The following is a 27,810-nucleotide window of genomic DNA, read 5'->3' on the forward strand; positions in this document are numbered from 1 at the left end:
TACATCCTGTCCCTCAGGGTTCCCTCCAACAACTTGCCCACCATCAATGTCAAGCTCACTGGTCTATAGTTTCCTGGCTTGTCCTTACCACCTTTCTTAAACAATGGCACCATGTTAGCCAATCTCCAGTCTTCTGTCACCTCACTTGTGACTATCAATGATACAAATATCTCAGTAAGAGGCCCAGCAATCACTTCCCTAGCTTCTCACAGAGTTCAAGGGTACACCTGATCAGGTCCTGGGGACTTATCCACACAGAGCAGAATGATGTCAATAGCGTGGGTTCAATTCCCATCACCGTTTGTGGTTCCCATGAAGGACTCTCCTTCTCAACATCTTCCCTCGCCTGAGGTTCGGTGGCCTTCAGGTTAAAACACCACCAATCGCTTCTCTCTAATGACTATGGTGACCCAACAACTTGATATCATCGTTTTTACATAAAGTTATAGAGATGTACAGAATGGAAACAAGACTCTTCAATCCAATTCGTCCGTGCCAACTAGTAATCCTAAACGAATCTACTCCCATTTTCCAGCATTTGGTCTGTATCCCTCTAAACCCTTCCTATTCACATACCCATTCTGGTACCTTTTAAATGTTGTAATTGTACCAGCCTCCAACACTTCCTCTGGCAGCTCATTCCATATGCACACCGCCCTCTGAATGAAAACATTGCCCCTTAGGTCCCTTTGAAACCTTTCCCCTCTCATTATAAACCTATGCCCTCTAGTTTTGAACTCGCCTACCCTGGGAAAAAGACCTGGGCTATTCACCTTATCCATGCCCTTCATGATTTCATAAACCTCTACGAGGTCACCCCTCCGTCTCTGATGCTCCAGAGAAAATAGCCCCAGTCCAGCCCATTCAACTTCTCCCCATCGCGCAAATTCTCCAACCCTAGAAACATGCTTGTAAATCTTACTTGAATCCTTTCATGTTTAGCAATGTCTTTTCTATAACCAGAAAAGTGGCTTCACCAATGTCCTGTACAGCTGCAGCATAACATCCCGACTCCTATACTCAGTGCACTGATCAATAAAGGCAAGTGTGGCAGATGAATTCTTCATTACCCTGTCTACCAGCAACTCCACTTTCAAGGAACTTTGAACCTGAACCCAAGCTGTCTTTGTTTGGTAACACTTCCTAGAACCCACCGTTTAGTGTATATGTCCTGCCCTGTTTTTAGTCTTACCAAATTGCAACACCTTACATTTATCTACGGTAAACTACATCTGCCATTCCTTGGCCCATTGGTCCATCTGATATTGTCAGCAGTGACCGGAAGGGTGTCCAGAAAGTGTAAAACCAGAATGGACTCTTCAGGTGGCAACACCACCAGCGGTGTGTCCACCAGTGGCATGTGTCACGACATCCACGTTCACCACTTTGCTCCGGGATGGTGTCCTGCACTCAGACGAAGAGCCCATCGATGAATTCAACCCGAAGCTGTGGGTGGTACATCCCTGTCCTTTTTAGGTATCCTTAGCAGGGGTTTGTGGTTCGTTACTTTTACAACTTTACATTTGGATACGTTCATGAATAGGAAAGGTTTGGAAGGAAATGGGCCAAGCGCAGGCAGTTGGGACAAGTTTAATTTGGGAATGTGGTATGTGTGGATGGGTTTTCAGTCAGGAACAGGGTCTGTTCCATGCTCTGTGACTTGCTAGAAAACAAAATCCTGGCATCTATACATACTTATGATGCAGAAATTACGTATATTATCTGAGCACCTTGACTGTTACTGACCTGACTACCTCATGGTTGTCCTCACAAGATTTAAGAATTGTCTGCTTAGTTTTTTCTATGCCACTGGCACTGATCATGATTCAGTAGAGATTTATGCTGTATTATACATGAGTCTCTTTCCTATTCCAGTTTTTGTTCAGATTCTTGTACAGTGTTATATATGTGTTTGGTGTTAGCCCTATCCATGTGCATAATACACATAACACCATTGCTGAATGTCATCTGTCAGGTGTGTGTTATCAGATTGTAGCACTTGTCTCTCATTCAGAGACTGTTTTGTGAATGGTTTTCAGAATATCTTTGTTTAGATGATTAATAAAGATTGTGAAGAGCAGTAAACCTAATACTGAGCCCTGTGGCAATCTATTTGTGACTGCACACAGCCGCTACCATTAATAACAATCCTCTACTTCATTCATATAAATAATTCCTTATCGATCTAAGATCTGTATCCAAAATGTTTCACCTCATTAAGTAGCCTCATGTCTGTGAGGGAGGGTAGCCAGGAATTTATAGATGGACTATCTGATTCATGCCTGACTCTGCTTTATTAATGGCACTGGGGTTGGGTGTTACACGTAAACCAAGCCTTTCTTGTGCTTCAGTTGCATTAATTGGGGATTATTTTCATGTTATGATAGTATACTTTAATGGAAGGTAAGATGAACTGCATTATCCAATATCACTTGTTTCATACCCCTACATGCACTGGCTGAAACTAATAAACCCCTCTCAAGTATTGCAGGATTGCAGATTAAGATGTCACTGTTGCGCACAACCAACTGCTTGGAGATATCAGGGAAAGTTGTGGGACACCACTTTCCCCTACCGACACCCCTTCTGACATGGGTGTGCAGCTTGACTGGTGCTCAAGGGTCTGAGCCCTCAGACATCTCCCATATACTCCTGACATCCTGTGTATGTTTATTGTGGCGTGCTTATGATTATGCACTTATTTATTTATATACTCATAAGTTGAAATAGAAGCAGTTTGTTATCCTGGACCCCAGTTGTTTAGAGAGCTGCATTCACACTTGGCTTCAAATTTCCTATTTTCTCTGACCTTTAGCTAGCAATGGCTATGTTTTTGAAATGATGGTGTCTGCGATAATGTTAAATTGTACTGTTCTGGTGGAGGAGTAGGTCTTTTGACTGAAGTTAAATTGCTTCCCAGTGATTTGTATCCAATTACTTTCCACAGCACAAACATGGAGAATCTGTAAAACAGACTGTGAACAACATTTACGAATCATATCTTCTGTCAGTTTTCTCGTTTCCATCGAAACACATTCACATACTGTTGCAATGTCATTGCCAGTGCTCCCAGAGCCATGCAGCCATGTCCTCACAGAGTTGGACTTCCTGGATCCCCTTTTATCTGCTCTGCGGTTAGATTCAAGCAGATTGAAGGTGAGTGGAGGTGTGGGTAGGCCACAAATCACAGTGCTTTCATCAATTGAAGTTTATATTTTTATTGGAGGGAAACTGAGTGATTATATTGATCCAAGTTGATCCAGTGATCAGATAGTACTATCCACCAGTGATCTATTTTGTGTTAGTTCTGGGTTTTTGTCGCTAACAGCTATCAGGAACCTATGGGAATTGTAGACCTTCCCTGTGAGATGGACAATGACAATATTTTGATGAACACTACAGGTGCAATAGTTTTCAGGCAACTTTCCTTTAAGTCCTGTCGTCTTGGTCTGCACAGTAACTCACTTGCACTGATCGTAGGGAAAAAGAAATATGGTAGGAAAACAGCACAGTGTTCCTGTTACAAATTAAGGTAAATGTAAACACTTCTGTTAAAATGGAACTATGGTATGTTAAAGACAAAGGTATGACATTTGCCATGTCCTTTCTGCTATGACATGGAGAGGAGAGATGAAGGCCAAACTTTCATTGGTGGGATATGAGAAGTGGTATTTCCTGAGGAGCTATACTGCAGCCTGAACTGTTCATCATTTATGTTAATAATTTGAATAAAGAATTAGAAGGTTGTGTATCCATAGGAGCATTTAGCCTGTAAAGCCCACTCTGCCATTTAATATGATCATAGCTGATCAAGCACTTCAATTTCTCTGACCAACACTTATCTCCCTAACCATTTATGCCAAAAATATCAAAAGGTTATCAACCATTACTTTAAATATACTCAAAGATACCTTCCACAGCCCTCTGGAGTAGTGAATTCCAAAGACTCACCACCCTTTGAATAAATAAATTCTTCTCACGCTTTCATAAATAGCAACCCCCTTATTTTAAATTGAACCACTGGATCTAGATATCCCGACCGCAGGATACATCTTGCTTGTATCTGTCTATCCCTTTGAGAATTTTGCAGGATTTAATAAATCATCATAAAGATCTATAGCACAGAAGAGGAGCCCCATGCCAGTCAAAAACAGCCACCTAACCTAATTCCATTTTTCAGCACTTTGCCTATAGCTGTATATGCCTTAGCATTGTAGATGAACATCTAAATACATCTTAAATGTTGTGAGATTTCTGTCTGTTCAACTTTTACAGGCAGAGTGTTGCAGATTCCTAAAAAAGTTTTTCCAAACATTTTCCTCAAAATCCTCTATCCCTTACTTTGAGAGCACTTCATTCTTTGAAACTAGCCAATACATGCCTGGTTTTCCCAATCTTTCCCATCAATGGGAGGAAATCTGGTAACTCTTTACAGCACTCCCTCTGTGGCAACAATGTCTCTCTTCAGATAAGTAAACCAAAACTGCATACAGTACTCTAGGTACTGCTTCACTAAGCTCCTATACAATTGGTCAATACTTCACTTCTGTACTGAAACCCCTTGCGAAAAGGCTACCATTCCATTAGCCTTTCTGGTAACTTTCTGCCATGGCATGTGAGCTTTCAGTGACTTATTGACAAGGGCATCAAAGTTTCTTTGTACATCTGTATTTCACCAACACCTCACCATCGAAGAAATACATTGCCTACCTGTTATTCCTACAGGAATGGTAAATGTCACATTTTTCCACATCATATTCCATCTACCAACTTCTTGTCAAATCACTAAGTCTTTCCCAATCCTCCTGAAAAAAGTTTTACATCTTCCTTACTCTCCCATTCCCAAACAGCTTTATGTCATCTGAACATTTTGTTCTTCTGAACTGATGGAAACTGGTCACTGAGTAAGGATAGATTTCATATAGCGACTGGTGTGAGATGCTAGTAAGGATTAATTGGGGGGAGGGCAGGGGTTCAGAAGGTGGAAAGATGACTTTGAGATTATAACTGTGAAAATATTACAGTGCATGTTTGAAGGATCTTTTTTTTTTCTCAGTGTACATGCTTGTCAGTGTCTCGGAAGTGGCTAGCTCTGGGCAGCTCAGCTGGTGGCCTGCATCTAATTCAAAAGGATGGCTGGAAACAAAGACTAATGTTAACCCACAAGGTAAGAAATTGAATTGGTTCAGCATAGAAATTGTTATATAGACCTGTTTTCTTAGGATGAAAATGTGAACTTCTGAATTAAGAGTAGGAATAGGCCACATGGCCCATCATTCCTACTCTGCCAGTGAGATCTCACTCCACATTCTTACTTGCTCTAGTAATCTTTCACCTCCTTTGCTTATCAAGAACCTATCTACCTCTGCATTTAAAAATATTCAAAGACTCTGCTTCCACCCTTTAAGAAGAGTTACGAGGATTTATGCCCCTCTGTGCAAAAGATTTCTCCTTATCTCTGTCTTTAAGTGGGTGACCCCTAATTTGTAATAGTGTCCCTTAGTTCTAGATTCTCCCACAAGAGGAAGCAATCTTTCCACATCTACCCTGTCAAGATACCCTCAGGATATGGTTTGTTCACTCAAGTTGCTTGTTTCTCTATAATCTTATACAATGTATTCTAACACAGCCAAGGGAGAATTGATACTGAATGCTGAAGTATTTTGTGGTATGGTAATAATTTCACTGTCTTTACCTCTTTGATAACTCAGTTATGCCTGCCTTTTAAATGAGTAAGACAGACCTGAACCCAGTTCTTTTTCTCAGTCTACTGTACTACATTTGCTTTTTTTTAAGTGGGTCAGCATTAGGGCTGCTGCAATTGTCCTGGCTAACCTAGTGAGAGAAAAATAACATTGAGTTCCCTTGTTTTTCATCACTGAAGTAACATGCTAGAAAACATTCTCTTGCAGATACGTGAAGTCAGGATGAGGCATGAATATAGTGCCCTCCACGACTGAAAAACTTGCAAATGTTTGTCCTCTAGGTTCAGACATAATGAATGACCACTGGTGAAGTATTGCTACCTTATTATAGCCAGCAACTACCCACTACAGTCCCTTTTGGCAGACTCCTTTAAGTGAAGAAATCTATAGGTTCAAACTCCACCCATAAGATTTGAGCAGATAATCTGGGCTGATACTTCAGTGCCATGCCACGATTCTGCTGTATTTGGAACTCTTTTTCTGAGGTGATGTTAAACTGCTTGTCCTCATTAATGTAAAACATTGGCATTATTCAAAGAGTGAAGATTGTCTTCATGCCCTGGCCAACATTCTTTCCTCAACTAACTGGTGACTTGTTTATATTTGGAGGCCTTTTTTTTACTTCCAAAACCAGCATCCAATGTGTTCAAAAGCTACTGATTTGGAACATTGAGCGCTTGGTATAGTGTTTGTATAAATGCAAAATATTCATTTAAGCAGAGGAAGAGTTAGGGCAAGTGACAAGTTTAAGAAAAATTAAACATGACTAGTTGGTAATTTTAACATATTTAGTCTCTTAGCTCCACCATTCTAATGCCTTGATCAACCGTACTGTCTTGCATGCTGAAATGTTTGGTAGTACAAGCACTGCAGTGTTTCCCTCTCCATGACTTAAAAGCAGCATTTTTGCCCTGTCTATAGGAAAGCTGCATGAGGGCTCAGCAGAGAAGTTCAAATTATTTTAATTACAAACAAAACTTATTTTGTGAAGCTATGTATTTGATTTTAGAATGATGGGAATTTGTAAAGGTTTTTTTGTACTGCAGGAAGGAGCTCTTACTCATGTTGCTTGCTGTCAGCACGATGAAGACTATGTTGCTGTGGCAACCAGGCAAGTGTACTTTATTATTAGAATTGCAATTCTGGATTCTTCCAGTGCCCTGTAGCAGCCTCTCTTAGTTCACACGATTTACAAAAACACTAATAGATGCGGTTACTCTCTTTTCTTTAAGTCCAAATTGAAAAATAAAGGATTGTCCTTCCAAATTTTAACCACTTTTGTAAGTGAGCATCATTTCCCATATCTAAGAAAAGGGTTTCACGGCCTTCACTGATATTCAATTAAAAATTATTAGTGTACCCAAGCTGAGGGGGTGACCTTATTGAGGTTTATAAAATCATGAGGGGCATGGATCCGTTAAATAGGCAAGGTCTTTTCTCCGGGCTGGTAGAGTCCAAAACTAGAGTATATAGGTTTAAGGTGAGAGGGACAAGATATAAAAGGGACTCAAGGGGCAATGTTTTCATGCAGAAGATGGTGCATGTATGTGATGAGCTACTTGGGAAGTGGTAGAGGCTGGTACAATTACAGCATTTAAAAGACATCTGAATGGGTATATGAATAAGAAGGATTTAGAGGATAATGGGCCATTATGGCAAATAGGACTGGGCATGGAGAGGTTGGACCAAAGGATATGTTTCCGTGCTGTATGTTTTTATGACCCTAAGAAATCACTTTTGATTAGTTAAGTTGAGGGCTGTAATCTGTGCCACCACTGAATTCACATTTTGTTCAGAAAGCAATACAGGTTGTTCTCCTATAATGCTGTAGTTGCATTCCAACAATACCCTTCTTAATAGAAAATCACTTAAGAGAAATAATGGGGCTGATGGGAAAAGTGGGTTTGGGGCAAATCAGCAAAAAATAATACTCACAGCTGCTCAAAAATCACCCAAAGAATAGCACCGCCTAAATGAAGGTTTAAATCATATTTATTAACATAAAAGCAAATCTAACACATTACATTGAAAAAATATTGTTGATGCAGGGACAGAGGCTGGTCGTCATCTCCATCTTCAAGTGTTTGGAGCAGTGGGTGTTTGTGGTTGATTGTCTTCTGACTGTTTCTTGGGGATTGGTTTAGATTGTGTGATATGCAGGTACAAAAGCAAATTAGAAAGGCAAATGGTGTATAAAAGAGTAATGCAGTTCTGCAGGAATTATACAGTGCTTACACAGGAATTATACAAGAATATTCTTGGCTCCAAGGGAGAGCAATGAACAGTCATTAGTTTAATCTTTGAGATGAACGTGCACAATGTTTAGTACTGTACCCCTCGCATGCTCTGACGGCAGCTGACATAAGTACACGTGCAGAATGAAGTGTGCAAAACGATCGCCACTAGAATCACACTATTGCGAACAGAGGTAAGCAATTTCAAAACTACCATTCCCTAATTCTTCAGTGACATTATAGCCACATTGTGCTGCTAAAACATACTTTATATGAGAACCACCTGCAGAATAGAGCTATATTAAGCTTTCCTTGGAGCTTTAAATCAGAAATAAATAGGTTAAAGTTGCTAGAAAGAACCAGCAGTAGTAAGAACATGAGTCATAAAGTAGGTGTTCAGTTATCTGTTCATACAATACACAAGTGCAACATGCACTATCTGCAAGATGAACTGCAGAAATTCATTGAAGATCCTTAGACAGCATTTTTCAAATCCATGATCACTTCTATCTAGAAACTCAAGGACAGCAGATATATGGGAACACCACCACCTGCAAGTTTCCCTCCATGCCACTCACCTTCTGACTTGAAAATATTTTATTGTTCCTTCAGTGTCACTTAAATTTAAAAAGGAAATTGATTTCAATTTAAAAAGGAAATTGAAGGGAAAGTTAGAACAAGAGAAGTCAAGAAAGACAACTGTATTAATGAGGCAGAAAACTCGAAAAGGCATCATGCTGTAAGGTTGAGTGAAATAAGGGTTGATGGGAAGGGTGAGAGCAGTAACAAATTAAAAATACTATACATGAATGCACGAAGCATTAGACATAAGATGGATGAGCATGAGGCTCTTTTAGAAATTCGCAGATACGATATTGTGGGGATAACTGAGACGTGGCTTCAAGTGGACAGGGCCTGGGAAATAAATATTCAAGGATACACGTGTTATCGTAAGGACAGACTGATGGGCAGAGGGGGTGGGATGGCCTTGTTGGTAAGGGACAATATTCACTCCCTTGCACGGGGGGACCTAGAGGCAGGAGATGTAGAGTCCGTGTGGATAGAGCTTCGAAATACTAAGGGTAAAAAGACCCTCTTGGGAGTCATCTACAGGCCCCCAAACAGTAGTCTGGATGTCGGATGTAAGTTAAATCAGGAGCTGAAATTGGCCTGTTGCAAAGATGTCACTACAGTTGTTATGGGGGATTTTAACATGCAGGTAGACTGGGAGAATCAAGATGGTATTGGGCCACAAGAAAGAGACTTTGTGGAGTGCCTCAGAGATGGATTCTTAGAGCAGCTGGTGCTGGAGCCGACCAGGGAGAAGGCAATTCTGGATCTGGTATTGTATAACGAACCAGAATTGGTCAGAGACCTCGAAGTGAAGGAGCCATTGGGAAGTAGTGACCATAATACAATAAGCTTCAATCTGCAATTTGAGAGGGAGAGGGTACAGTCAGAAGTGACAGTACTTCTGTTGAATAAAGGGAATTATGGAGCTATGAGGGAGGAGCTGGCCAAAGTTCAATGGTGCAATACCTTAGCAGGGATGACTGTGGAGGAACAATGGTGGATATTTCTGTGTATAATGCAGAATCAGTTCATTTCTAAAAGGAAGAAAGATCCCAGGAGGAGGCATGGGCGGCCGTGGCTGACGAGGGAAGTAAAGAAACATATAAAGTTAAAAGAGAAAAAGTATAACATAGCTAAGATAAGTGGGAAAACTGAGGACTGGGAAGCTTTTAAAGAGCAACAGAGGATTACTAAGAAGGAAATACGCAGAGGAAAAATGAGGTACAAAGGTAAACTGGCCAAAAATATTAAGGAGGATAGTAAAAGCTTTTTTAGATATGTGCAAGGCAAAAAAATGGTTAGGACAAAAATTGGGCCCTTGAAGACAGAAACAGGGGAATATATTACTAGGAACAAAGAAATGGCAGAGGAATTAAATGGGTACTTCAGATCTGTGTTCACTTGGGAAGACACAAGCAATCTCCCTAAGGTAACAGTGGCTGAAGGACCTGAACTTAAGGGAATTTATATTTGCCAGGATTTGGTGTTGGAGAGACTGTTAGGTCTAAAGGTTGATAAGTCTCCGGGGCCTGATGGTCTGCATCCCAGGGTACTGAAGGAGGTGGCTCGGGAAATCGAGGATGCGTCGGTGATTATTTTCCGGAGTTCAATAGATTCGGGGTCGGTTCCTGAGGATTGGAGGGTGGCTAATGTTATACCACTTTTTAAGAAAGGTGGGCGAGAGAAAGCAGGTAATTATAGACCAGTTAGTCTGACCACAGTGGTGGGAAAGATGCTGGAATCTATTATAAAGGATGAAATTACTGCACATCTGGATTGTAGTAACAGGATAGGACAGTCAGCATGGATTTATGAAGGGGAAATCATGCTTGACTAATCTTCTTGAATTTTTTGAGGATGTAACTATGAAGTTGGACGAGGAAAATCCAGTAGATGTAGTGTACCTGGACTTTCAGAAAGCTTTTGATAAAGTCCCACACAGGAGGTTAGTGAGTAAAATTAGGGTGCATGGTATTGGGGGCAAAGTACGAGATTGGATTGAAAATTGGTTGGCTAATAGGAAACAAAGGGTAGTGATAAACGGCTCCATTTCGGAATGGCAGGCAGTGACCAGTGGGGTACCGCAGGGATCCGTGCTGGGACCACAGCTTTTTACAATATATGTTAATGATATAGAAGATAGTATCAGCAATAACATTAGCAATTTGCTGATGATACAAAGCTGGGTGGCAGGGTGAAAAGTGATGAGGATGTTAGGAGATTACAGGGTGACCTGGACAAGTTAGGTGAGTGGGCAGATGCATGGCAGATGCAGTTTAATGTGGATAAATGTATGGTTATCCACTTTGGTAGCAAGAACAGGAAGGCAGACTACTACCTCAATGGAATCAATTTATATAAAGGGACAGTACAGAGAGATCTGGGTGTTCTTGTACACCAGTCAATGAAGGCAAGCATGCAGGTACAGCAGGTAGTGAAGAAGGCTAATAGCATGCTGGCCTTCATAACAAGAGGAATTGAGTATAGAAGCAAAGAGGTGCTTCTGCAGCTGTACAGGGCCCTGGTGAGACCACACCTGGAGTACTGTGTGCAGTTCTGGTCTCCAAATTTGAGAAAAGACATTCTGGCTATTGAGGTAGTGCAGTGTAGGTTCACGAGGTCAATTCCTGGAATGGCAGGATTACCTTACACTGAAAGACTGAAGCGACTGGGCTTGTATACCCTTGAGTTTCGAAGATTGAGAGGGGATCTGATTGAGACGTATAAGATTATGAAAGGATTGGACACTCTGGCAGTAGGAAACATATTTCCACTGATGGGTGAGTGCCGAACCAGAGGACACAGCTTAAAAATACGGGGTAGACCATTTAGGATAGAGATGAGGAGAAACTTCTTCACCCAGAGAGTGGTGGCTGTGTGGAATGCTCTGCCCCAGAGGGCAGTAGAGGCCCACTCTCTGGATTCATTTAAGAAGGAGTTGGATAGAGCTCTCAAAGATAGTGGAATCAAGGGTTATTGAGATAAGGCAGGAACCGGATACTGATTAGGAATGATCAGCCATGATTATATTGAATGGCGGTGCAGGCTCGAAGGGCTGAATGGCCTACTCCTGCACCTATTGTCTGTTGCATCAAAATTCTGAAATTCCCTTCCTAAGGCTATAATCGGTCAACTTACAGAATATGGGCTGTAGCGGTTCAAGAAGTCAACTCACCACTACCTTTTCAAGGGCAGCTAGGAATGGGTAATAAATGCTAGCCAGCCAGTGACACTCACACTTTAAAAAACGGTCTGTGAGCATACTCTGCCATTCAACCTGAGTGTGGCTGATCTTGCGACTCCATATTGCTGCCCACTCCCATATCTCTGATTCCCCAACACACAAAAATCTGTCTGCCACAGCTTAAAATCTAGTCAACAGTGGAACAGCCATGATCCTCTGAGGTAAAGAATTCCAACAATTCTCAACTCTTCAAGTGAAGACATTTCTCTTCATCTCAGTGATTCTCCCCTGATCATAAGACTATGCAACTATGTTGAATATTCCCAGCAATTAGGAATTACCTGTATCTATTCTGTCAAGCCCTGAATAATTTTGTATGTTTTCAATGATATTATGGCGCACCATTGTAAAATCTAGAGAATATTTGTCCAATTTATTCAGCCTCTCTTTATAGGACAACTCTCTCACCCCACGGTTAAGAAACAGGTAGTTTTGTTGGTCGGCTGGTAGACTGATCTTTCTGTCTAACTTAAACGTTTAATGTCATACACAATGACCTTGCTAAAAAAAATAGTCTTTAAGAACAGTGACTGACAGCCAATTTATCCCAATCAAAAATAAGTGAATAACCACTCAATTGTTTGAATTGTTTGTCTGAATTTGAATTAAATAGTTTAACCCTTCTTTCTTGGGTTAGCTGAATAAAAGCTCAGTTAAATTATAACATTTTGCAGCACAAAAATCTATTTGGGTTACTGTGTCTTTGAAAGAACTATTTAATACAGTCTGACATTTCAACTTTACTTCATTGCCTGGCAAAATTTGTATTCTGTAAATATATGGTAATTGGCCATTTGAATGTTCCCATGGAACATAATTTCACTATGTTCTAATTCAATTCCTGCTCAAACTTCTTTCGGCTCTATTTCTTCAAATTATTGGATATGTGTTGCCTTTAACAAGTCTTTAGTTGTTTCTTACTAATTCAGACTTCTCCAAGTGAAAACTAATTTTGTCCTTGATATGGAAAGAGATTTATATATATCCTGTTTTCCTGTTTTAATCAGGGAGGGCTTAATGTTAAACAGCAGCGAAGGGTGAACTCGTAAAATCAAGATTTTATTGAATCATGTCCACTGGCAACAATACCATGTTTTCACATGTACAGGTTAAATGATAAAATGACTCCGTTTAACTGGATGATTTGCCTATCGTGGGATGTGTACAAGATGATTCCCTATTTAAGCGGGCATAAAACGACAGGACAGTCAGATGTGTTGAATGATGCATGTTGCAGGATGAGTGAGATAGAGAGAAATTTTGCAGGAAAGATGTTAAATTTCTGGCAAGTGATAATGAGAATGTATGTTGCATGCTATAGAGACAAACATTCAGAGCACAGACAAATATTCAGAGCACAGAAAAATCTTCACTCTAGAGAACAATAGAGATGTTGGCTTTCCATTAAACAAGTTCCTCGGATGTCCAAACCCTCATTATTTTGTTGGTGTTTTCCCTTGTTCAGCCAGGGACATGTGATTGTGTGGGAGCTGCATCACGAGCGGCGCGGGAAACCTGAGCGTATTTATGTGTCGTCAGAACACAAAGGCCGACAAGTCACAGCCCTCTGCTGGGATACTACTGCTCTCCGGGTCTTTGTGGGAGACAATCTAGGAAAGGTTTCTGGCCTGAAAGTTAACTCCTCCAAACAAGGAAAGGTCTGTGATTTCTTAGTATGCAATATGCTCTTATCTATCTACAAAATGTCACAATGAAGTAGGGTGAGCAAATCATACCATGGTATTCATTCCATCCTAATCATATAGCATAATATTACTGCACGAAATTATTCCTCACATTGTAAAGGACTTATTGATAAATGCATGATGCAGCTGATCATATGGACCATGAGGCCCTAAAGTTAACGTTTAATGTGTGCTGTGTGCTTAACTGATGCAATAGTGGAAAAGCTGCAGTTGACTCAGAACATTAACAAGTTTGACAGTAAGTAGACAGTGGCTGATATTGGAAGAATAAATGCTTGGTTTTCAAAAATACCCAACATGAAAAGCGACAGTGCTTATAAAGTTACCAAATAAAGCATGAGGATTAGGAGAATTTTTGAATTTAGCAAAGAAGGATCAAGAAATTGATGAAGAAGGAACAGTTTGAAGATAAAATGGCATGAAACGCAAAAAGGGAATTTGAAAGCTTCTATAAATATATATTATATGAAAAAGAAATGATTAACTGAACTGAATTTAAAGTAGGGAATAGAAGAATGGCAGGGAATCTAAACAAATGCTTTGCCTCTGTCTTTGCAGGGGAAGACTCAAGAAATAATTAAGATCCAGTCTGTAGTGAAAAGGTGGAACTGAAAGAAATTTGTTAGTAAGCAAAGTGATATTGGAGAAATTAATGAGACTGTAAGTTGACAAGTCTGCAGGATCTCATGATTTTCACTGTTAAAGTGTTGAAAGAAATGGCTACAGAGATGTTAAATGTATAGGTGATCATTTTTCCAAATTCTTTTATTTCTGTAATGGTGCCTGTAGTTGCAAATGTAACCCCATAGTTTAAGAAAGGAGGGAGAAAACAAAACTGGGAATATCTGTTGGTCTGATGTTAGTGAAGAAAATACTGAAGTATGTTTTAAAGGATGTGATTACTGGACGTTTAGAAAAGTTGTCTGATTAGAGAAGAGTTATCATGGATTTGGGAAGGAAAAGCATGTTTGACAAACCTGACAGATTGTTGTTTGGTCATTCAGAACTTGAGTATTACTGATAAATGGCATTTTGTTATGGTGCTCTTGCCTAAGAAAGGATGTACTTGCGGAGGGCGTGCTGCAAAGGATACCAGACTGACTCCTGAAATGGTGGGATTGCCCTTTTGAGGAGGGGGATCTCAGAAGAATGAGAGGCGATCTCATAGAAACATACAAAATTTGTCAAAGGATAGAGAGGATGGATGCAGAAAGAATGTTTTATTCTGTTGGTTGAGTCTAGAACCAGGTACTCAGTCTCAGAATAAAAGGTGAGCCATTTGTGACTGAGATAAAGACGATCTTCTTTCTTCAGAGGATTTAAATCTTTTGGAATTTCTGACACTGGAGGGCTCTGGAATCATTAATAATTATATAGTTATTAATCATTATTAATAAAGTTTTAGATAGAGTTTGATAGAATTATAGTGAAAAATTACATCGAGACTATTAGGGATAGTTTGAGAAAGTGACATTGAGCTTGATGATCAGCCATGATCCAAAATGATGGGAATGCCTATATTATAATGACCAAGTCAGAGGGACCAAATCTATTTTATCCAGTGATTTCAGCTGAAATGTTCGTATGTATGTATATGATGCAGTATGCGATTGTGTGATAGCTTTGGTTTGAAAAGCTTGTCATCTTGGTGTTGAGGCTCACTGAACAAAAGTCATTTGATTAAGGATTTGGAGGATACCAGTTTGTCAAATAGTGCCCCTCAGGGAATTGATGTATTCACGAGATGAACGTGTATGTGGGCGGGTGGGGGGTGGGGGGGGATGTGAGGGAGTGGTGGTCAGTGGTTGGGTTGGATTGGATTGGTGGAGATGAGTAGAAGGTGGTATGTCACTATTTCTTCAGATGGTGCTAATTTGCTGGGGATCTGTGCAGTTTACTGGATGAAGCTCATTGTGTTGGGTTGTGTTCTGGCTAAACATATTGGATTTTGTTTAAGCTGTGCCATGATTAAATGAATGTGATAATGATTGGCACGTGAAAATTTGTGGTCTTCCTGATTGAGGTATATATGACAGTTTTATGTGGTAAATCTAGGAGTTGAATGTGTATTAGTACATGTGAAAGACATTTCTAAAGTTGTATGATTACATAAAATTATTGTTGGAGTGCAGATTGTGTTCAATCTGATTTATTGTATTGCTGTTATTTCCCTACTTGAGCCGCATTCTATTTTTAAATTGAGAAACCTAGATGAAGGACAATGCATTGTAAGATGTTGCAAAGGTTAAAGTAAAGGTAAATAAAGAAAAAGTTAACTAACTTAAATGACTAAGCGCTGCCAAGCTTAAGTCAGTCAGAAGAAAAGACTCGAAATAGGCAACAAAAACAGAAATTGCTGGAAAAGCTAGCAGGTCTGCCGACATCTGTGAAGAGAAATCAGAGTTCAAGCTTCAGGTCTGGTGACTCTGATTTCTCTTCACTGATGCTGCCAGACCTGAACTTTTCCAGCAATTTCTGTTTTTGTTTCTAATTTACAGCATCTGCAGTTCTTTCCATTCTTACTTGAAATATGTAGTTTGATAAATAGAACGTGTCAAGTATTAGTAATCAGTATTCTGGTGTTCTGAGTGCTTTAGTAACAAATAATATAGATTTTGTTGGAGAGAGGCGAGAAATGGCATAAGGAAAAGTTATTGGTCAATTAATTGATTCTGCACTTTATATTCGGGAAGGGGGTTAAAGATGCAAGAATTGGTGTTTCAAGATCTATGTAGAGACACCTTATTGATTGTTTTCTTATTCTGTCTTAGGCTGCTGCATTTGTGATGTTTCCAGTTCAAGTGATCACAATAGTGGACTCAAGAGTGGTGCAACTTGACTATCAGGAGGGTAGATTGTTGGTCTCATCTCTCACTCGTTGCTATCTTTGTGACACTGACAAGTATGTGCCAGTATTCCAAATATATTAAGACTTTAACTGCTGCATTGCAATTTTGGTTTTGAAGCATTTTTCATGTTTTTAATGTGGAATATATCTGCTTATTAGCTTTATTAATTTTTAAGGTGTTGATTTCATTGAGATTTGTGCCATAGAAGGTGGGCTGAGATTGCTAGAGGTCAACCAATGCCATCACCTCATTCATCTCAAAGTGGGTATTGCAGTTTTCCCTGTCTTACTATAGAATATGGCAAGTCTGCTGGCTGAATTAACAAGGGTGTGACAATACTATGGTTTTAAGAGGCGTATTTTGTCCTTTTTTTAAAGAGGTTTTGAGCTATAAATGATAAGCTATCTCCTCCAAGCTAATAATAAAACCATTTGTGAAGCTTTGGTCTTTTTTAAAACGTTGGAACAATATAAGCAGCATCAATGGGTGGAGTCTGGATCCCAGGGTTTGAGCTTTCAGCAGATGCTGGGTTTTGAAGCTGGTTGTCGAAGCTGCTACATCGTTCTCTCTGTTACATTTAAAAGTTTAGATTTTCCTCCCACTGCTAGAATTGCATGTGAGGCAATCTGTTTTACTGAATTTGCCTTTGCCAATGGTATATTTATGGGAAGTTACTATATTGGAACAGTTGTTGTTTAGTAGTTAAATAATCTATTATTCTGTAAAGTTTTCCAGCTGAATTAAGTTATTCTAATTCTTCCTTCTTTCGCTTGTGTTTTAACTATAGGGTAAGAATAAAGTGTGTTTTACTTAAATTTGAGTAGTGTAACCAATCAAATTAGATCTGGAACACAGCACTTTACACTTGCCTTGAAAATAAGGAAAAGCTAAGGTGTAAGCTATCTCCATGATATATTTGAAGGGGGTTTGGTCTGGACCATAACAGGAGTTGCGTGTTTTGTTATGGAAAACCACTTGGTGAAAGATACAACTGAAATCAGTCTTTGTGCAGCTGTACAAGCCTTTAGTTTTGCAGTTACAGATTACTACCAAGAACCTCCTAATTTTAACAACCATAATTTAAAATCAGTATCTATTGAGAGGCTCTAATGAGTCCCAGGTTGATGTCATCACTAACCTACACAATTAATGATGAGATAAGTAAATGGGTAAACTTGTTATCTGATTAATAAACCCTTATTGCATTTGTTGATCTTGCTAGGAGGAGTAAACCCATGGCCACTACCATCTAGTAGGATGTGTGCAGCAGATATATGGAAACACCACCACCACCTGCAAGTTCTCCTTGAAGCAAGTCACCATCATGACTTGAAAATTTTCATCATGCTTTCAGTGTTGTTGGGTCAATACCCTAGGAATCCCTTCCTAAAGTTATTGTGGATCCTCCTGCATCAAATGGAGTGTAATGGTTCAAGGATGCACTCACTACCTCCTTAAGGGCAAAAAAAGAATGAGTAATAAGTCCCGGACCAGCCAGCGTTGCCCACACCTCATGAATGAATGAAACCAAAATGTATCAAGGGAGTGAAGATTAATGATGTGCTTTAGCTTGGAGGATCTCTGTTTTCAATCATTCTGGTCACTTTACAGGGTCGGTCTTTTAAAAAAAAAAAGGGTTTTTATCATCTATATTCAATCACTTTTGCTCGAAGAGGTCACAATTCCTAATAGCTTTAGTTTTTTTGAGCACCATCCAGCTTTCTGAATTTTGCTGAGGTCATTTTTGATGTGTGAACCTATGGTGGATTTGTTATTTTTGGATGTTATTTGGCTATTAGAATCTGAGCTTGTTCTTGCTTGGTGATATTTAGGTGACTATACAATAAAATTAATTGGTTAGTGCTCAACAATAAAGCTTTACCAATGTTCTCTTCCTCACCCATAATCCCAAGTCACTGAAGCTAGTTGTAAATTTATTAACTAGCTCATAACAGATTATAAATTAAGTGAAGGGCCTTCCATGTGTGCATGCCTTCAGTGCTAAAGCAGCCCATGTATTTAATCAACCTTTATATGCGTAGTCACTCATGTTGCCAGTTGCTTAATGTGGTTCAGTAGAAGGTAAACTGTTACAACTCTGAGATAACGCACTGGAAATCAAGCTGCATGGTTCCATGGAGTGTCACAAATATTAATTAATAGCCCCAGTTTACCAGAATGATGAACTTAGGTGAAAGAAAACAATCACCAGGTTTCTGTACTTAATAAGAAAATTACTGTTTATTGTGGATAAGTTGTTTTTAACCAGTGGCAGTCGGGATTTGCAATGAATAGTGAGTTAGCTGTTACTGGAGACTTTCTGATACTCCCATACAAGTGAGCAACACACATTTATGATGCTCTCTCTTTGCAGGCATTGACACCACATACCATAGTTGCCAAGTCAGGAGCCAATCACAATATTGTTGCCAAGCAAAATTCAGATTCCATTAGCCGAGTGGTCACTACTGCACTGGCTGTCCCAGGAAGCGTGCAACATTATATACAACTCTCAAAGCACTTCAGTAAACATGGTTTTAAGTTTTGCTATCTCCTTGGTTTAAAGCAGTACATTCCTTTTATTTCCTCAAATTAAAGGAAAAAAGAAAATGTGGTCTTTACTATTGAAATTGCACTTCATATTTAGAATTTATTGCCTCAACCAAGAGTAAGAGACCTTTTCATGTTATAACAAGTCTAAAGATATTTTTCATAAGCAGTGAGACTGAAATGGTTTGAATGACGTTAGGTATTACCTTACATTCTGATAATGCTGACATTTTACATTGTCAGATGGATACTGGCATTGCAAATTTCCTATAATTCGCCAGTTCAGGGTTAGGGTCTGGCTCCAGTTTTCTTTTGCTGATCTTTAACATTAGGCTTTTGCCAAAGCTGGTAACTAGTGTGGCTTTGTCTCTGAAATATTCTATTGCACTCAACAAATTGAAAAAAAAAGAGAAGCACTAACAGATTTTCAATGTGAGAGAATTTGAGCAAGAGCAGTTCTGAAATATATTGATTAGAAGTGATTGTACACCAATGGAGGAATTTTAACTTTCATGGATTTATGGTATCTACAACTTGATAAAACTAAAGAAGAAGAAAGGCCTTGTGGTGCATTGGTAGTGTCCCTGACTAGTGAGCCAGGAGTCCTGGGTTCAAGGCCTTACCTGCTTCAGAGGTGTGTCATAACATCTCTGAACAAGGTTTTTTTTTACGAAATGTAAAATTGAAGAGGTTTGCAAACACATTCATTTTCAATTCTTCTTGGATGACAGAGAGAAGTTCTGGAAAATTGGGAACAAGGAGCGAGATGGAGAATTTGGAGCCTGTTTCTTACCAGGATCAAAGAACGCTGGATTCTCACAGCCACTGATATTCTGTGCACGGCCTGGTTCACGAATGTGGGAGGTGAACTTTGAGGGAGAGGTGCTGAGCACACATCAGTTCAAACAGTTATTGGGATCACCTTCACTTCCCATCATTTCTCACAGGTATTCATTTGCGGAACTGTTAAGTATCACATTCATTTACTAAAATTGCTCATCAGAATGAAAAAAATGTCAAGGGTGAGGAAAAAAAGTCATCAAACTCTTCTTTCTAGAATTTTAACATTTGAAATCGGGCTTCCAGCTGAGTTTTGAATGCCTTTGAAATCTGTGCCATGACAGACTCTGATTTATTTTGCACATTTCTGCCACCTTCTTATTGTATTTTTTACGCTCTTCATAACTGGTTGTCAAACAGTGTTTATTTCATTTGCTGACTGCCACTGCGAAGCTTCTGTTATTCTCATGGCCACAGTTTTTTTTTTGTCTCCTTAAATATTTGTTACGTCTTTCAGTTATTCCCAATCGGAGCAGGTGCAGGCCATTAATTTAGATCATGATCCTTTGGTACCAACTTTCCTCTTTCCTCTTTCCTCTTGACCCCTTAACACCCTTCTTTAATTAAAATCTGATGATAGGTTATGATAATACAGTGGTAATGTCCCTTCCTATGAGTCACGAAAATCTGGGTTCAAGATTCATCTACTCCAGAAATGTGTAATAACATCTTTGAATCGGTTGATTAGAAAATATTTTGAAATCTGTTGGTGTAAGTCTTGAAATTTCAGTTGATCCAGAATCCTCAGCCTTTTAGAAGTTTTAGGTTCCCATTCCTGCTTAAATGTTTCCTGAAAACCGTTTCAGACAATGACTTCATGTTCTACATTTCTCCAACAGCAAAAAAAAGTTTCATTATTCTTCCTGTTTCAAAACTCATAATCATTCTCAACTGAAATCCCCCATTCAAACTCCGGAAAATACAAACCAAATTTATGTAACCTCATAATTTAACCCTTTCAATTGTAGTGTGAAGAATTTGCACAGTCTACCTTTCAAATAAAGTATAATTTCTCTTAAGTTTGATGTCTAAAAATGGATACTGTATTTGAGATGAAGTCTGAAAAGCTCAATGAATAACATAAGAATCACTTCCTCACTTTTGCATTCTGATCCTCTCTATAAAAAGGCAAGCATTCCATTTGACATTTTTGGCACTACTGCTCTTAGTTTCCCAATGGAGAGAAGGCTACTTCATTTTGTCTTTCACAAAACTGAAGTGGGTAATGTCAAACTTACTCACATCTGTCTTTTCTATTGGTTTGTCTGTCCCTTTAATTTCCTCTACCACCTAACTTGGTGTCATCAGTAAACCTGAATAGGCAACTGTCTCTGTCTTCATCTAAATCATTAGTGCATATGGTTAAAAAAACATTGAGGTTCCAGTAAAATTTCAAGAGGAATACAACTTAGCATCTCACCAACTGGGGAACTAACCCTTGATCCTCCTCTCTGACTCCTACCTCCCATCAATTAGCAACAATTGTCACCTCAAGTTCAGAATTTTTGGTAATGAGCTCCCGTGCAGAACCTTTTTCTGGAAGGGTATTAGACAAACCCCTATCCTTCATGTAGGTGATCTCTTCAAAACAATTCAAATACATTAATCAGAAATAATCCACTCATCACAAATCTATGTCTAGTCTCTTTATTTGAACTGATATTTGCCCACAGATTCAATCGTAAAATCATAAAGTCATACAGCACGGAAACAGGGCGGCATGGTGGCTCAGTGGTTAGCACTGCTGCCTCACAGCACCAGGGTCCCAGGTTCAATTCCAGCCTCGGGCGACCGACTGTGTGGCGTTTGCACATCCTCCCAGTGTCTGCGTGGGTTTTCTCTGGGTGCTCCGGTTTCCTCCCACAGTCCAAAGACGTGCAGGTCAGGTGAATTGGCCATGCTAAATTGCACATAGTGTTAGGTGCATCAGTTAGAGGGAAATGGATCTGGGTGGGTTACTCTTCGGAGGGTCGGCGTGGACTTGTTGGGTGGAAGGGCCTGTTTCCACACTGTAGAGAATCTAATCTAAACAGACCCTTTGGTCCAACCATAACCCCAAACTAAACTAGTTTCATCTGCCTCGCTTGGACCTAATCCCTCCAAACATTTCTTATTCACATACTTACCTAAATGTCTTTTAAATTTTGTAACTGTACCTGCATCCACTACTTCCTGTAGAAGTTCATTCCACACACCGTTTATTTTTAAAAATTGCCCTTCATGTCTTTTTTTAAATCCTTCTCTCACCTTAAAAATATGCCTCTCCCATCCTGCGGAAAAGACACTTGCCATTCACCTTATCTATGCCTTTTGTGCCTCTGTCTCTGAAGTAGTTAAGTTAACTTCACAACTGTTGTCGATAAACTGACAAGCTTCCTGTTTTCGCTTCTCAGAAAATTTCAAATGTTTTCTTAATGCACAGGCCATACCTGAATCTAGAGTGCTATACAAAATTATAACTAATACATTTGCAATTTCCTCAGCTATTCCTTTTAACGTGTATTCACTATATTCGTATAATGAAGATAACAATGTTTTCATTATTCATTTCATGCATGTTCCTTCTTATACTCTTGATACTGAACTGCAGTCTTCACTGGTCCTGCTCACTTCTTTGAGTTCTGCCTGTAACTTGTATGGGTCCATTACTGATGACTATAAAATTCAAAAAACTCTCTGTCCCGTAAACTAACCTTTAAACCTCTCATTTAAGTGAAACACCTAGATGCATTTTCATCTCTTTCCCCCCCCATTCCCCCTCCAAAAAAGGACAACTCTTTGGCCCCATGGTTTCCTGTTGGAGCTTGTTATATGCATGTTTCACTCTGGTAATGTATTTAAGTCCAAATGCCTGTTTTGAGCATTAAGTGCAAACTGCTAGTTTATGGTTGTTAGAGGATTATTTGGGTTCAGTTGATTAACACACCTAAAATATTGAAAACTTTGCTAAAGTATCACCAAGTTTCATTATTCCCAGCTTTTCTTAAAAATGTTCTTATTATAATATTTTATTATATCAAAGCCTTGATATCATTCTGTGGCAGATCCTCTTTACTCTCAATGCATCAAACTGCAGATAAGGTGAAGAATTGCTGTTTACAAGTTATTGCCCTTGTGTTTCCTATACCCCGGTCAGTTGCTCCAATCATCTTCTAAGCTATCTGCCAGTAGCCTTGGGTTATCTGTCCTATGTCGCATTGCCTGATTTTATGACCATTTACTTGTTCCTTGCTATTTGTTTATCATCCCTCTGTTATATTTGATGAAATTAAAGTTCATAGAGTCAGAGAGATGTACATCATGAAACCTATGCCCTCTAGTTCTGGACTCCCCCACCCCAGGGAAAAGACCTTCTCTATTTATCCTATCAATGCCACTGATGATTTTATAAACCTCTATAAGGTCACCCCTCCACCCCCGAAGCTCCAGCCTGTTCAGCCACTTCCTATAGTTCAAATCCTCCAACCCTGACAACATCCTTGTAAATCTTTGCTGAACCCTTTCAAGTTTCATAACATCCTTCTGATAGGAAGGAGACCAGAATTGCGCGCAATATTCCAACAGTGGCGTAACCAATGTCCTGTACAGCTACAACATGACCTCCCAACTCAATACTCTGACCAATAAAGGAAAGCATACCAAATGCCTTCTTCACTATCCTATCTACCTGCGACTTCACTTGCAAGGAGGTAAGAACCTGCACTCCAAGGTCTCTTTGTTCAGCAACACTCTGTAGAACCTTACCATTAATGTAAACGTCCTGCTAAAATTTGCTTTTCCAAATTGCAGCACCTCACGTTTATCTAAATTAAACTCCATCTGCCACTCCTCAGCCCGTTGGCTCATCTGATCAAGATCCCGTTGTAATTTGAGGTAACTTTCTTCACTGTCCACTCCACTGCCAATTTGGTGTCATCTGCAAACTCACCATCTATACCTCTTATGATCACATCCAAATCATTTCTATAAGTGACAAAAAGTCGAGAACCCAACACCGATCCTTTTGGCACTCCACTGGTCACAGGCATTCATTCTGAAAAACAACCCTCCACCACCATCCTCTGTCTTGTTGTTTAAAAAAAAACACGATGCTTGCAGGTGACTTCTGTCGCTGAAGTGTTATTCTTTAGCTATGTCTTTTGCAACTCTGTGTACTTTGAGCTAATTTCTGATGCAGTCCACAAGCTGTGCTTTTACTCTGCAAAACCTTTAACTTTGAATCATTCTCACGTGCACCATGATGTCAGATTCTTGTTAAAATCTAAATATATAACTTGTCCCGAATTTCCCTTGGCTAGTAGGCCCATCGTTCCATTTATATCATAGAGCTATTTCTACTGAAAGCAATTCATAATATCTAATTCTCTTGGTACTCAATTTGTCCCATTTCTGCTGTGGAGTCGCTTCAGTGTCATGGACAGTGTGAAATATGCATGTACATAGTTGTCGACATTTTTCTAGCATAGATTTCTTTTGTATAATTATGGTGAATCTGACCCAAGTGAAGGAGATGCTTTTTGACAATTGCTGCCAGGATTGGATTTTTTCTTTGGGTTGTTTGCAGTTGTCTGAGTTGCCTTCAATGGGATGTTTTGATGTGTCAAATACAATAGGCACAACTCTCAACCTATACTTTTTTTTGCTTGCATTTAACTGTTGGACTCATTCAACAAAATGTTCCATTACTTTTTCAGATCAGAGTTACACTACAACATGACTTCCAGTTCTCCACAATCCATCTCTTTTCCCAGGCTCGTGTGTTTGAGGTAAGAAGCAGGAAAATGGAAGGTGCACAAGATGCTGAATAATTATTACATAACAATATTAACATTATATATTTCTATTTTTTTCCCCTCCTGCAGTGAGAATTATGTTCTGAGCTGGACAGACCGAGGGATCTATGTGTTTGTTCCACAGAGTGTTCAGGTCTTGCTCTGGAGTGAGCTGAAAGGTGAGACATTGAAGTGGTTGCACTTTCATTGTTGTGATGGAGTTGTGTTTTATTTCTTTTGTCTTTTAAATAGATTCATACTATTTCCCCCTCCTCTGCCAATGTCATTTGCTTGTTGGGACTCTGTTTTTACTGGCGGAGTGGGGGAAGGAATTCTTCAGATATGTCTTAGGCAGTTACTGTGACAAGTCATTCAACTGTGAGGGTTGTATAGTTTAGACAGTCCTGCCATCATGGAGTAGGACTAACTGAACTAAACATTGAAAGAACCGGTACAAACCCAATGGGTAGAATGGGATCCAGTTATGCTGTACTATTCAACAGTCCTACTTCCGAGACTCCAGGGTGCTTTTGATCACTTTTGCGTAACCTTTTCCTCATCTTCAGCAATATACTTTCAGACATAACCCTGTTTGCTGCCTTGCAAAGCAATATCCTTTGCAGTTTGTTGATTATTTGGATTTTAGTGACGTGTAGTATCTTCTGGTGTTGTCCCTAATTGTTTTTTTGCTTCCGATTTCCAATAACAAGTGATGTTGAAAAGGTCAACATTTCCCAATTGTCCTTGAGAGGGGGACATTCTTGAAATGCCTCATAAGTGTCTTATATACTTTACAGTCAAACGTACCATTTGAGGCAACTCGGACAATTCGGACAAAGGTAAAAGCCATTTCTGGGGGCAACAGTCATGAAATATTTGCTACACTTAGCTGAAACAATAAGTTTCCACTAAGTACAAGAAAATGGCTGCGAGAAAAATGTCTCCAACTATAAACATACATTTTTCATAATATTCATTACTGTTCAATCTGCTCAGTATCTGCAATGCTGTTGGGAGGGGGTTTGAGGTTTTTTTTTGCCCAGCCAGAGAGAAGGAGCTGTGATGTAGCTCCAAGTTAAGATGTCTGATCTGAAAAGAGATTGCAATTGGTGATGTTCCTGTGCATCTGCTGACCTTAACCTTCAGGTGTTACAGGGGTCATAGAGCTGGATTTATGGGGGTTGAGAGTGAGCACAAGTAGGCCGTTCTCAAGCCCTTCCACTACACCATTTTTTTTTCCTACCACGTGTTAATTTGTTTAATCATTTCATTTCTATGCTCACTGGCATGAAATACTGGAAAGGATCTTGAAATTGAGATGGCATTCTTAGAGATCCTGCTTTTCAATCTCTTTCCTAACACTCTAAACTACACTTTGTGTCTCATTCCTCATTCTATCTATACTGTTGGTACCAATGTGAACGGTGACATCTGACTGTTCACCCTTCTCCAAAATTATGAACTGCAGTTTGTCAGTGATATTCTTGACCTTGGCACCAAGAAGGCTGCATCTAATTCCAGAGATATACTTAGGGCCAGGATCACAGTCATAGGTAACAGGGTAGGCCATTTTAGACTGAGATAATGAAAATGTTCTTTACTCAACAGGTGGTGAACCTGTGGAATTCTGTACCCCAGAAAGCTGTGGAGGCCAAATTACTGAATATGTCAGGAAAGATAATATTAAGAGTCAGTTATTTCTTGAGTGGAGTCTCCACCCACCTGATATTGAATCAACCACGTACTCACCTTAAATCCTTCCTACCCAGAATAGTAACCTATTGATGAGATGACCCCCAATAGTCATTTACTTATACAGAGATAATCAGAGCTCCTTTCCTCAGTAGAAAAACAAATTCTTGTTTAAGTCACTAGAAATCATGAGCCAAAAGATGGAAAACCCCTCTCAAACTCTGCCTGCTTTGAGGATGGAATATGAATTTTTTTTTGCACCTAAGAGAAGGAACACCATATTTAAGTTGGTTTGTCTGTGTAATACACCTGAAGGTGCACTGTTGTGCAAACCTTAGCATGTTTCCTTTAAGTCCTGACTCTCTGGTCACTGATTTGGCTTCATTTATCTCCCCACTTTATTTTCAGATGTACAGAATATTGCTGTTTACAAGAATGAACTCTTCTGTCTCCATGGTGATGGGCGGGTAACTCACCTGTGTTTGTTGTCAGGAGAGCGATGTGTCGAACGTCTGCTTCGGCGAGACATGTGGACTCTCTCTGCACAAGTCTGTTGTCTCTTCCAACACTGCGTTACTGCAAGCAGGGTGAGGATCTGCTGCCAGGGTGACAGTTCAATTTGGGCGCCTTGGGCTAACAATAAGTTTTTGGTATTTGTTACTTCTGACCTCCCTAAAGCAATATTAAAGATCCATTTTAATGAAAGACTAAAGTAGAAATCCTTCTACTAAAAATTCCAAGTGTGCATTTTAAGGGTTGGTATGTGGGAGGGATTTTATACTGTGCACATTCAGATGTTCGTCTGCATGGTTAGAGTATTAGTGATCATGGTTGAAACTTTATTGCTGGAACAGCACAGCAGGTCAGGCAGCATCCAGGGAACAGGAGATTCGACGTTTCGGGCACAGGCCCTTCTTCAGGAATGAGCAGAGAGTGTTCAGCAGGAGAAGATAAAAGGTAGGGAGGAGGGACTTGGAGGAGGGGCGTTGGAAATGTGATAGGTGGAAAGAGGTCAAGGTGAGGGTGATAGGTCGGAGTAGGATGGAGGCGGAGAGGTCAAGAAGAAGACTGCAGGTCAGGAAGGCGGTGCCGGGCTGGAGGGATTCGGCTGAGACAAGGTGGGGGGAGGGGGGGTGAAGAAACTGACACTCTGCCTCCTACCTTCAAGCCAGTTTTGTATTCAAATGGCTAGTTCTCCCAACATTCCATGTTATCTAACCTTGCTAACCAGTCTGCTTTGTGGAACATCGCTGCAGCCGGTGTGGCCTCCTCTATATTGGGGAGACAGGCCGCCTACTTGCGGAGCGATTCAGAGAGCACCTCTGGGCCACCCGGGCGAACCAACCCAACCACCCTGTAGCACAGCACTTCAACTCCCCCTCCCACTCCACCGAGGATATGCAGGTCATTGGACTCATCCACCGCCAAACCACAACAACGCGACGGTCGGAGGAGGAGCGTCTTATCTTCCGACTGGGAACCCTCCAACCACAGGGGATGAACTTGGACTTCACCAGTTTCTTCATCCCCCCTCCCCCCACCTTGTCTCAGCCGAATCCCTCCAGCCCGGCACCGCCTTCCTGACCTGCAGTCTTCTTCTTGACCTCTCCGCCTCCATCCTACTCCGACCTATCACCCTCACCTT

At 40.0% G+C, this 27,810-nt stretch overlaps 1 protein-coding gene across 1 annotated transcript in view; it reads left to right on the forward strand.

Moving 5' to 3' along the window:
* The first annotated feature begins 1,426 nt into the window (after positions 1 to 1,426).
* Positions 1,427 to 27,810, forward strand: part of hps5 (HPS5 biogenesis of lysosomal organelles complex 2 subunit 2) — a 56,009-nt gene continuing 29,625 nt past the window's right edge. Inside the window, exons 1-10 of the mRNA XM_087996667.1 lie at positions 1,427 to 1,448; positions 2,948 to 3,156; positions 5,057 to 5,167; positions 6,752 to 6,816; positions 13,222 to 13,414; positions 16,234 to 16,364; positions 19,593 to 19,808; positions 24,396 to 24,467; positions 24,564 to 24,652; positions 26,574 to 26,752. Coding sequence (XP_087852793.1) covers positions 1,430 to 1,448; positions 2,948 to 3,156; positions 5,057 to 5,167; positions 6,752 to 6,816; positions 13,222 to 13,414; positions 16,234 to 16,364; positions 19,593 to 19,808; positions 24,396 to 24,467; positions 24,564 to 24,652; positions 26,574 to 26,752 — 1,284 coding nt within the window. The 5' untranslated portion in view covers positions 1,427 to 1,429. The remainder of the gene's footprint in view (positions 1,449 to 2,947; positions 3,157 to 5,056; positions 5,168 to 6,751; positions 6,817 to 13,221; positions 13,415 to 16,233; positions 16,365 to 19,592; positions 19,809 to 24,395; positions 24,468 to 24,563; positions 24,653 to 26,573; positions 26,753 to 27,810) is intronic.

Source organism: Chiloscyllium plagiosum, unplaced genomic scaffold (assembly GCF_037043375.1).
Source record: "Chiloscyllium plagiosum isolate Xiang-an unplaced genomic scaffold, Cpla_swu_hap1 HiC_scaffold_18, whole genome shotgun sequence".
In the NCBI taxonomy this organism is placed as follows: domain Eukaryota; kingdom Metazoa; phylum Chordata; class Chondrichthyes; order Orectolobiformes; family Hemiscylliidae; genus Chiloscyllium; species Chiloscyllium plagiosum.